General features: G+C 39.9%; 1 protein-coding gene across 5 annotated transcripts in view; it reads right to left on the bottom strand.

Annotated features, from left to right (window-relative positions):
- The window catches only part of usp9 (ubiquitin specific peptidase 9), a 58,184-nt gene extending 49,022 nt beyond the window's left edge, over positions 1-9,162 (bottom strand). For all 5 annotated transcript variants that reach the window (XM_033616704.2, XM_033616718.2, XM_033616696.2 and 2 more), the window contains exons 1-2: positions 8,759-9,162; positions 3,505-3,773 (exon numbers count right to left, since the gene is read on the bottom strand). In XM_033616704.2, the coding sequence (XP_033472595.1) occupies positions 3,505-3,606 (102 nt within the window). In that variant the 5' untranslated portion in view covers positions 3,607-3,773; positions 8,759-9,162. The remainder of the gene's footprint in view (positions 1-3,504; positions 3,774-8,758) is intronic.
- Positions 9,163-12,992: the final 3,830 nt, after the last annotated feature.

Raw genomic sequence — 12,992 nt, 5'->3', positions numbered from 1 at the left:
GGTGATGATAGGTTTTTTGCTTGGTGCTGTACTACATGGCATGAGTATTTAACAACTCAACCACCAAAAGGCCTCAAGGCAATCTGTTTTGATTCTGTGTTTAAAACATATGGATGATGAAATATGACTTCCCCATAAATATATGAAAGACAACCAACGGCATTATTTTAGAGGTGTGAAGTGGAGACATGCTGAAATAGCAGCAAAGCAACCATTTTTTGAGACATAGCAGCTTTGCCTGTTAGCTCACTGACACTCACTGTCATATCATTAACTGGAACGGCAGGCTGCTGTCTATCTAATTTGTGTGCTCGTCTGGTCACTTGCTAACAAGGCTGTGCAATTTCTAGTGTTTTAATGGAGCTCAGTGGGGCTTTTTTTTCATTGGTGTGTTCGGAGCAAACAAACAAAGGGTCAGGAATGGGCCTGACTTTGTGTAGCTGATAAAATCCAACTGAAACCCCCACAAAAACCCCAAAGGCCTGACTGGGCCCTAATCTCGATGCATCAATCTGCCTCGCTACATTGATCAGAGAGCGACTGTATTTTTACTAACAACTGTGTTATCTTGCATAAATTAATCCAAGTTTAGGATCAAGATGGAGCTGACTTTTTGACCTCCACAGCAAAAGGGAAACTTGACTACCTGTTTTTCTATAGTGCCATAAACCAATGGAAAGGCAAGGCCCACTTCTTATATGTGGGGGTAGGGTTTCTATTGTCCTGGGCACTAAACGTACATGCATGTAGGCATAAAGAAGCAGGTGTCTCCCTTGAAAGGCCTTTAAACAAACCCATTCAAGTCATTATACTCCCAGTATTTGGAATACAGAGCAATGCTCTTTTCATCCTTTTCTACCCAGAGGAAACAAATGTGAGGGCTGACATGGTTGTGTTAGAAGTATAAATGTGTTAGTATGTGGGTGTATCTCCGTTATGCTGTTGTCAAATAGAAATTTTTGGACAGAAGAGTGTTTGAGAAACAAAGGCAACCACGTGCGCCTGTGAATGTACATTTAAGCACCATTTTGACCATTCCCATCCTCACTTCTTTCCTCATGTAAAGAGTGTATATGAGCATCAGTGACGGTGTGAGCAGCTGTGTATGAGAGAGTAAAAGAGGGACACACATAGTCGAGGGAGATGCATAACTGAGAAATATGAAATGTGGGGGTGTGTGGTGAAGGCTCCTTCTGCTTGGCTGACCTACATAGGCAGCTTGCCTCTCACGTCTCACCACAGCTCATCTCTAACCAACACACGCCTGCACATGCACACGCACAAAGATACACACACACACACACACACACACACACACACACACACACACACACACACACACACACACACACACACACACACCCTTTATCCATCACTCAGGAGGCTCTGTTCATTGATGCCTTGCCTTCACTCTCTTTCTCCCTCTTTTCCGCTCCCTCCTCCCCTCCCTTTTCGTCCCCTTGGGCATCTGTGTGTGGTTTAGGTACGAGCAATATCTGTTAAAAAAATGGTGCTGCAGTGTCTGGACTAACAAAAAAAGAAATATCAAAAATAAACTCCATTTCTTGTCTCTGCACAGGTTAATTTAAATACATGCGTGTACTGTCAGAAAGGAAGTGTAATGCATTTAAAACAAATGTGAGAAGACGGAACTGGATGAAAGCAAAAACCAGCCAAAGGGAGATAAGAACAACAATTTTACACACTATAAGACAAATCTGGGGGATGTAATGGTACACAGACGTCATGGATCAGTTCATACCCTGGTTTACGAGTCAAGGTTCGGGACGCGTTCAATACAGCATAGGGATGAAATGGTTACCAGCTTCACAATAAACAGCGGCAAAATTTCAGACAGTTAGTACTACTGTTTTAACTTCTGATAATCATTAAATCCCTGTTTAAAGACGGTCATTCCACCTCACCATTCTTCATGAAAGGTGCAACTGTAGAATGGGGGGACAGAGTTGTCTCGACTTTAAGCCGGCAATGGAGGTAGCAACAGCACCAAATCGATGTCTGTGTGAAATGGACATCCAGCAGTATGGAATCATGGACGGGTCGGGTGTGAAGTTTTGACAGCATGTTCTCAATGCGACCCACCGCAAGTTGTGGCGACCATAAGGTCAGGAAGCTCCTTATCCTCCGAGCAGAGGACTTCACTTCTCAGATTTCTCAAGTCTGGGGAAGAGCCGCTGGCTTGAAAAATTACACAGCATTAAAATCCTTCTAATGGGAGCTACTTAGTGTGTGGATCTATTTGTTTCTAAATGCACTATAATCGGATAACCACATAAGGATACATTTCTTTACTTTTTTGTTTAATCTTTATCTATTCTGAAAAGAAGTCTCTCTTTTGCAGGAACGCTGACAATTACACCCATACACGCCTGGAAGCTGCCCAGTACAACCACAGTATGATCTGCTGGACACTGAGCAGCTGTTGGGGTAAGGGCCTTGCTCAAGGGCAGCTAAGTGGTGGTAATGAGGGAGGACCAAGCACTGCATTGCCGGTCCGGGAATTGAACCAATGACCTTCCAGTCACAAGCTCACTTCTCTACCCTTTAGGCCCACTTAACAACACTGCCTCATTTATTTTGAACAGACAGTATTGCAAGTGTCAATGACAGACGAAATCCTCTTCCTGTGGACTGAGGTAGCGAGGCAAGAGGCGACTAATGCGTTTTGCCCACTGACTTTGCGACAAATAATCAGGAACATTTAAAACACTTCTGTATTACATTGTTTGCACACTGAACAAACACCTTACCAAAAAGCAAGAGGTCACAATAGGCTATTAAACTGAAAAGCATTTCTTATGCTCTGAAACTGAAAAATACAAAAGAAATACCATAAAAAAAGTAAAACTTGTGCATTAGAAGAAGTGTTACGTTTAGTTCCACCTTGGCTACAGGACAATATAAATGCAAAATGCTTCAGTAATTGTTTATCCTGTTCCGCTTTTGTGTCTAAAGGCTACTTGAAAGCAACAAGAATTATGAGTTGGGCTCTGGTTTGGTTTCTCCTCATTCCAGTAATTGGCACATTTGGGTAATGCCATTGACTGTGCGTTATCATGCTGGATGTGTTTTCATTCACATAGCCTACAATGATGGAGCAACGCCGACACACCATCTTTCTCTTAAACATAATTCTCTCTGCAATGCTGTTGTAAATGACCGGGAACCCCCAGGCCGGTCCCTCAGCTCTGGTGTTTAATTTGCGCTCGCCATAGTCTGACCAAAGACCTCTTTGGTGTGAGTGACTGGCACGCCAATCAGCTTGTTGTGCATCGGTTGATAATGATGTGCGGCTAAAGATTTCCACAGGGAACTCACACTTGTGAAGTTTGATTCCACATTATGTGCGTATCGGTACATACCGTGTGTTCTGCATGCACCGAACCGTGACCCCTGTACAGTGACGGTTCAAAACGAACATACGAACCATTACAGCCCTAGAAAGGTCTAATGTTGAGCATTAGTTGGAAAGAGGATACTGACCTGGTTCTGTGGCAGTGGGGGTTGGCTCTGAGCATCAGGTGCCTGGCCCTGGCCCTGACTGTCATTGCCCCCCACCGGAGAGCCACGCGTGGTGGCTGTCATGCTCGCCACAGGGCAGATCTTGGCAATCTTGGCCTCTTAGGGAGCGCTGGCCAGGAGGGAAATCACAGCCACCTCAGCTGTAGAGCAGAGGGAAGAGAGCCCGAACACACGAGAGAGGGACACAAGCACCTGGAGATCTGGATGTGCTGCTGAGACCATTGCATAACCTGGAACAGGGAAGAGGGTAAAGGTCAGAATTATCAGCAGGCTGGTTATGTTACTTGTAATTCACAAACTAAATACACAAGGTGGTTATAATCTTGTACTTCAAAATGACCGTATACATCAATCTGTTCTAAAATGGGTTTTGCTTGGTTGTTACCTACAAGCTACCTCACAAAAGTTGTGTTCAGTGACCAACAAGGTGTGTTATGAATCAGGATGCTTCAGCCAGGCTCTGGAGAGCTGACACGGATCACTGATTTAAATTAGATTCAGAATATCCAGCACCAATCCTTAATGATTCCTTCCTGGCTCATTATATCTTAATTACACCTAATAAAGTCAGCCATCCTATCATCTTACACTTACAGTTCTGGATAGATCTCCCACACACCTGCATGCTTTTCTAAATTACCACAGAGAAGCTTCAAAGGTCAATTACAAACAGACATTTCTACATCTCTTTCAGACGTCATGTGAGTTTTCCAACCAGTGGGACAACACTACAGTGGCCAGTATCATATAATATCAAACTCAGATAAACCGCAAAATAATCCTACAAGAGCCTTGTTGCATTTTAACTCTGAATTTCTGTTGCATCAAGCTAACCCAGGTCCCTCAACACTTGCTATGAACAAGTAGCCAGAGGATACAGCCTGCCTGAATACATCTTAGGTCCCACCACAGTCGACAGCACCATCTCAAATGTGTGCAAGAGCAGACATGAACATGCAGCCTCAGGGGTGTATGATAGCAATAGGGCAGCTGTGATGGATTGGGAAGTGAAAACACTGTTTTACATTTACTTTTAGTAGTATTTCAATATGCCAGTCTGAGAAACTAATAGTCATAAGTAACTGTCATACTTTCTCTGGATACCTTGGTGTTTGCCAAATTTTATCTCTTGCAACCTGGATCTTATTTATGTTGTTTGGGCCATTATTTTTTTATCGATTACAATAAAATTGTGTTCACAGAGTTAATTGCTAAAATCTGGGAACATGGTTGAATTGCTACGTGTTTCAGTCTGATGGGGAGAAAACCCTGGGTTGTCAGACTGTCTCCAATAAGCTGGCACTTTGGCCAGATTACCTAACCCACTTTATTTGGAGGTGAAATTTGTGATGTCAGTAATATTCCCTCACTAGGAATTAAGCCAGGAAGTTGGTCTGTAAACTTAAAAAGATGTTTACCAGAGAAGGTTCGGGTGATACAGTCACCGTGCTTTCGATATCTGCTCCAAATATGTTTATCTAATCTGGAGGTTTCTTTAAAACCTGCATAATCAGGATGCCCCATTAGCCAAATGGTTAAGGATCATACCACATAATGGCAACCGAATGCTTTGATTCCAGTCAGTGGACACTTGTGGCATGTCGTTCCCCTGTCGCTTTCATCATGTCTTTCTCCACACTGTAGCTGTCAAATACAGGCAAAATGCCAAAAAAATTATCTTAAAAAAAAAAAAGACAATCCCGCATGATTGTCTGACTGCATGTGTTCCCTGCCCTGTCTGACTTCCTTTTTGGAGATGCCCCAGCATTCCCTGACCTCAGCAATTAACCTGAGTGGGTGTAATGTAATTATTAGTAATAGGAACGATGGACAAAACTAGAAAAATAAGCTTGCATGACACTGGAATCTCCCTTTAAATGTCAGTATAACTATCAGAAAAACATGATACAGCCTGCCAATTTAGCACTTGGCACTTAACTGTCTGAGCAACAACAAATCCTTAAGATAAACATATCCTTTTCAAGGAAGGGCCATGCTGCATTTCAATATCAAAGTTTCGTACTTACGGGTAACTTTTGAATGCAATTTCATTTCAAGTTTGCTAATTTGTCAGCATCCAAAAAGGTGGGGAAATAAAACCAACAGAATCCATTAAGCTACATGAATAAAGAGATATTTTGTCAAGATAAATTGCACAATATAACTACGAATGAACTCCTGTGACATTTGAGACAGCAGTGACTTTCAGCAGCAGAAAAGCTGAGGTGTAATACTAACATAAAATAAGCAAATAGGGGTTATTTAATAGGGCTGCCACGATTAGTCGACTAATCGATGACTAATCGACTATTAAAATAATCGGTGACTATTTTAGTAGTCGACTAATCGGTTTGAGTCATTTTTCATAGAAAAGTACTATAAAAGTACCCCAAAATACTCTTACTGCAGCTTCTTATGTTCAGATATTGACAGCTTTACACACTCTCCCGTGACAGTGAACTAAAACCCTTTGGCGTGAGTATGAAACAAGACATTAGATGACATAATTTTGGGGTTTGGGCGAGACAGACCGACATTTTTCAACATTTTACCACATTTTTCGATGAAATGATTAGTCGACTAATCGAAGAAATAATCGACAGATAAGTCGACAATGAAAATAATTATTAGTGGCAGCCCTATTATTTAATAGTTCCTGTTTCTGACAATGTACAAGACTTGTGAATGGACAAAATCAAACCAGTACTGTTAAGTGACATGCTCGACTACACAAATCAACGCACCACACCTTTTAGTCTTCCAGTCATTAAAATTAACACTTAGATGATACACTGCTTGAGAGTCAATGCTGTTTTAAATGTATTCTGAAAGTGAAGGTGTAAAGAGGTTGTATCAGTTTTACAGACTGCCAAAAAAGCCAGATCCCTCTTCCACAGCGATACCTGTGATCAAAATCAATACACTGAGGGCCATCATGCAGGGAACGGAGTATGACTTGGTGGTTTTTAGACAAAACAGAAAAAAATCCGAGACATCTTTTATGCTGTTTAACCAGCTGAAAGCTTTCGTGAAGTTGAAATCACAATACATCTAGGTCTAACCCTTTGTAAGCTCCAGAGGACATGAGTCATTACGTGCTCAATTTCACTTACTTTCTAAAAGCATGTCTGCTGAATCTAATACCCAGAAACATCAATAGTTTACCAGATCAACAAAGGACTGCGAATAAGAATAGAATTCAAGTGCTTGATGCACATAATACAAAAAGGAAAATTGAGATACAAATAAGATAAGCCAAATTGTGAGAACATAAACATCATTAAGAACCATATCTGCTGTTGTTCTGCCCTGCTGCAGAGGAATGACCAAGACTGTGCCTTCAAAGTTAACATGGGTACACTAAAGTGGCTGATTTGACTTAATGTGAACACAAATCTATTTAATGAGTAGCTATTCATTTGTTATCTGATATAAATTGGTTGAAACAAACAGTTGAAAGTTATCTTTGGTCTACTGGTAAAGTATTTTCCTAGCTTATGGGTAGCGAAACTAGATTATTTCCTATTTTACAGGTGGCCAGTGACATTTGCTTCAGCATCAGCAATTTCGGCTGCAGCTGTCATTACAGACAGTACATTACGTTACAGCCATTATTATGGGCAAAACCCGGAGTGTCTTTGGCTTGCAGAGAGCGTAACGTAAATGCCATATCATGTAACTATCGATAGCTGCTATCAGTAAAACCACTCAGTGGCTGACTATCTGCTAATGGGGGTATAGGGTGGGTTACTCATGACGCACAATAAACATGTTATGTTTCACCAACAATGTCAAAAAAGTGGCACACACACGGCAACAACAGCAGCCACCATTAACACAAGCGCTAAGCTAGGAACAACTGCGGCCTTTTGGACTGAACCGGCTTTGAAACGTTAAGTGTTATTTAAAAAAAAACATTTAATGGACGGAGACATCGGTCATGTAGCATTATGAGCGTTACCTTGGAGTATCTCCAAAAATCAGGCAGCCCAGGTGATTGTAAAGTACACAGTGGCATTACGTAACTATCAATACAAACCAGCGCCGTCAACAACCGTTAACAGCTGGTGGTTTAGATAGTTAACGCCTGCCGCTAGCTAGCTGCGGCAACTAACATTAGGTTAGCCTGCAAGGCGATCCGCCCAGACAGCAGAGCAAGTGACGGCCTTGTCGTCCAAAGCCCGTTGCGCTGAGACACACAGGCCTCACTATTCGACCGGGCCTGATGTTAAACTTGCCGTGCAAACCTTTGCTACACAACGGGCAATCTTACGCCCAGAGATGGTTTAGTTAATAACCTAAATCATTACCGATCTAACATGACTTTCCCCGGCGTTATTGTTGATCAACCATGTTCCTGTAACGCCATTTTCAATGAGAATCGGCCGTGCTAGCATGCTAACGAGCAGCAATCTAGATAAACAGTTAACGTTAGCTAACTTAGCCGTTAGCTTGCGTGCGGGTAAATACCCAAAGGTAGCTAGCGTTAACGTTCCTATTTTGACAAGCGGCTGGCTGATATGACTCGACAACTACCTAACTAGTTTCCCTGTCTATACAATGAACACTCTGCGATTAAGCTTAACGTCACCTTACATCATATTCAGCCTTCAAAATAAGTTAACCGAACTAGCTGTCTTCGATAACGTAGAATATGGTAGTGACAGGGGAGGCGTCTATTTCCTGAAATTTAGAGTGTTCTGACCTGTATCGCCTAACGCCAAGTTATAACTTGGCTAAAACAAACTGAAATGAGATATTGGGAGCCATAGTGATACAAAATGTTAACAGCAATGTGGTTTTGATTAATATATAAGTCATGCGTTAGAAATGCGAGAAGAGGATAAAAAAATATCAGAAACTTGTAAACACAAGACGTTTAACGTTAAAGGAAATGTTCCTTATCAGTCTGTAGACAGTGTCGAGGACTATTTGCGGTTAGCTAGCGCTAGCTTGGCTTCAGTGAATCTAGCGGGGCAAAGCTAATCAGACTACACATACTGTTAACACCATGAATTGCAGTTTAATCGCGTTGACATTGTCAAATATTCAATAGGCACTAGCTAACAGAGATAAAACCACCAACAGCTGGATAACACAAGTAACCCAAATACAGTAATGTTACCTTGCATCCACCACCAGCTGACGCTAACACTAGCAGTAGCCAGCTAACAATCACCAGCCAGCGTACCGAGCTAGTTAGCTAACAACTCACCAGGAATTTGATATGACTTCCCCCTCTATTCACGGGCTACGTCCAGCCTTGAACGATGGTGTCGTCGTATATTACATAAACGTGGCCTATATCAGTGACAGTTTCGCAGGAGCCAAAACCTGTTACTAGAAAGATCTAATTCCTACGTTTTTTCCTCTGCTTCTGGGTGTTTTTCCTGCGTCACCGGCGCGGTAACAGCCCCCTAACTCTATCTAGTCCGATTTCTGGGGCTTGTCACTTCGGTCCCAGCAGTCACTCACAACTTGAATCAGTTCAACATGGCGGAAGCGCAGTCGGACACAAATGCCGCTCAGTGAAACAGGCCAGACGACCGTGTGAACTCCAACAGCCAGCGTTGTCTGTGAGCTAGTTTGCACCACAACGGAGAGTAGCGCAGCAAACACAACAGCCGCTGAATGGAAAGGGCATAAAACCCCTCTCAATTCTGATAAATGACTCCGGTTCCAGTGATAAGATCCAGTCCATAGTTTGATTAAAACCGAGAGAATAAAACGGAGCAACCTGACGCACTTGACTATATCGCCTCCTGTCGCTCGGGGTGGTCAGACATGAATAGGTAATAGTTTAATTAATATTGACATGACATAACGCAGTGAAATTCAAACATGGACTACATACAAACTAACATTGCAGAAAAGTAATGCAAGACTTCTTGGATATGGAAAATATGTGTTCATGGCCCATAAATAAATAAATACAATAAAAAAAATTACTTTCATTTTGATTAACTCACTTAGAGATTGTGGGCACGCTCATTGTTGGGTCAAGGGATAAGTTCACATATTTTTCACATATTTTTCCAGTCTGTCTTCAAATCGACAGGTTAGTTAATTAGTTAGTTAGTGGCAGTTTATTGTAATTATTTATTATTGTATTTAAGTAGCAAATAAACAAAATAATCATACAGTAGTAGACAGGCATAAAAACAGGTTACTAAAGTAAGCATGAAAACTGAAAGCAACATAATAATTTGATTTACATGTCCAAATAGAATATATATGTATATGTATGTATATACCTTATTTAAAAAAAATCTGAAATCTGAATATAATGAATATGAACACTTAAACAGGTGTGTCTTGCTGTCATCATCCCTCTCGTTTATACAGACCATTAAGAGATTATTATTTTTTTTCTCCCTTTTTTTATTTTAAGAATTTATATGACATAGTAATACTGGACTTACAAATCATAGAAAAAAAGAGGAAGAACAGGAAAATAAAATTTTAAAACATTTTTAAAATGTGTGGTTGTATTATGTTTTACACTGTATATTTTTAATAACATTCTGGGTCTACATGTAAAAGCTTAACTAGGGACGAGAGTTAAAGATTAGCAATGGCTATAAGTTCTCTGTGCAACACATCAGTCCCATACTCTGTATTGGAACTATGTTAAATTGCATCATCCCTATCAAATAAATAAATGAATGAATAAGTAAATAAAGTGTTACACAAATATGAATTCATACTGAATATTGATAATGAATATTATCATTCCATAAAATATAATCTATTGAAAACTGATAAATCTAAGTCAGAAGATACATTTTACTAACATAGGCCAAAGACAATGGCTGCCACACACACACACACACACACACACACACACACACACACACACACACACACACACACACAGAGTATATTATGTACAGCATATACAATAAAAGTTAATAAAATGACTAGACAAAAATCATAATTATAAATGTCTTGTGTCTTGTAAGGTGTCCTTGAATGCTCTGAAAGTTACCTATAAATAAAATGCATTATTATTAGTAGTAGTAGTTGTAGTAGTGGAAGAAGTATATACATTATACTGGCCATTAAGGAATAATTTCCTATGCAAAAATACATTCCAAAGTTTACATGAGGCTCAGGCCAAGTTAATGAGTACAGTGCATATCTCCCACAGTTACAGTGTTTTTAGTATACATTTCCCTGTTTTTATTAATATTCTTCCGCCATAGGTCTGGGGGGAAACACCAAAGACAGTGGATAAACCACACTTTCTATAGAACAAAGAGGGAATTTCCTACTAAAGAACTGCAAAGTTGCAACATATCCTCTTAATCTGCAAATAGACAGGCAGACCAGTGAAACCTCACATTAACTTCAGATAAATTTTAGAGTGTATTTCAGCACAGGACTGTGGAACTTGTCCGTCATCACTTACACTGAAAGCACACTACGAAGAATGAACAGGATGAAAGATTACAGCGAGTGGAGCAATGTTGGAATGGCCACCTGATGATTGTTTTTAGACAGACTTCATCAAATTGTGAACCAAACCTTTAACTGGAGGCCTCTTCTTCCTCTCCCTCTTTGTGCATTGTGTACATCACTCCTGGAATATTTCATAGACCCAAATTTGTTGTGTGGTAATTTGATCAAATGCAAACTAATTCAACACATGTCAGTGCAATATCACCTGCAATAGTGATGGTGTTACAACTTCATATTGAAACAGGGCCTCAACCCACTCTACGGCTACTAATATTGTATTTAAGTGGTAGTGCACACTGCCATATTCCTTCCAGTTATAATAGTCAAAGTGCCATTAGTCAGGCAGTGAACTTGTGGTTTTAAATCAATGTACAGCAAATGGCCGTGGATGAGTCAGCCAAGTGCCCCGAATACAAAGGAGTCATTACTCACTTGTCCTATTATATGCACTCTGCTTCAGCAAGGACCCACCTTATTATTGAAAATACAACTGACCATAAACATACTGTAGAGATACCCGTATAGTGCAATGCAGTCTAATACAATAGCCCTGCAATAAACACAGTTTAATTTAGATTGTTTGGGTTTAGTTGAGATTGTGGGCAGCCAAATGATGATCCATGCAGCTGTTTTAGAGTTAGTTATCTTAAGATGCAACACTACAAACTAAACCATCAAACTTTACAGAAGAGCTGAAGCAACCAACCACAACTTGGGGGGGGGATCCGTTTTCTAAATATCTGCTGTCTTGTAGATGCAGTAAGCAAGCAGCTGGCAGGAATAAAGGCTTGAAGGGACACATTTAAATCATAAACAGTTCACTGGCAAAATATTTTAATCTTACTTTCATTACATGCCACCCACACCAAATGTGTTGTGTGCCTCATCAATATGCAAAACACCCTCACCCCTGGAAGTCCCCAAACTGCCCATGGGACATGAATCTGTAACACTGTTGGCTTCATGTATCTGTTAAAGTGACAGCTTTGGGGCTTATACACAAGGTCCTTAAAACAAAATAATCCTGACCAAATACATCATTATGATATATAATATAATAATAATATAATATATATATACACAAATTTTGTATTATTTTATTTCATTCTATCTTATATTAGATACACATCACACTTATACTGTAGAAGTTATTGGTCTGTATACATATCCTTTATATATATATATATATACTGTGCAACTATTCTGTGCAACATCCTGCTTATGCAATAATAATTACTGCTTGCCGTGCAATAATATTCATATATTTTCCAGTACAGTACAGATTATGTGTGTATTACAATTATCCATCCAACATGGACATAAAGAATCTGTACACATGAAATGTGTACATAGTGTTTAAATCTATAATTGTATTTTTATTTTAGCGTATGCATTTTTATTCAGTCAATCGGTTTTTTATCTTTCCCCTTTGCTTTTGACTCTTGAGCTGCTGTAAAGAGTGAATTTCCCCAGTGTGGCATAAACGTTTATCTTATCTCATCTTGTATGTGCGCATATGCATTTATGTGTTAAAATGGAGATTCTACAGAGAAAGACGAAGGAAATACTAAACCGGAAAACAACTGATCTGCAGATATACTCTGACGAGAGCAAAAACAAGGCCCAAGTGCAACTAGAATGATTCAGAAAGCGCTCTGACTGTGGTTTGTTGTGGTCTAAAGTAGAACCTCCCTGACTTAAGTTAGTAATATTAAATATTATTTTAATGACCCCTTTTTCATGAAGGGGTCCTTCTCAGAGGGGCTTAGCTGGCTGTAAGAGTGGGGATGTAGCAGTAAAACAAATATGAACTTTGACCTCTAATCAAACCACTGAAACTAAATTTATTATTATATTCAGACCTCCTAACCTATTAAATATTTCTTGAAATTTGAATGCTTTTCAAGGTTACTGAGACAACATACCATTAGAGAAAAACGGTTGATTTAATAATAGGTATTGTAATCAAGTCTTGGTTATAAAATGTA

This window comes from Epinephelus lanceolatus, chromosome 14 (assembly GCF_041903045.1).
Source record: "Epinephelus lanceolatus isolate andai-2023 chromosome 14, ASM4190304v1, whole genome shotgun sequence".
NCBI classification, from domain to species: Eukaryota; Metazoa; Chordata; class Actinopteri; order Perciformes; family Serranidae; genus Epinephelus; species Epinephelus lanceolatus.
Note: the sequence above shows the minus strand (reverse complement) of the source record. Positions and strands in the feature narration are given on the sequence as shown.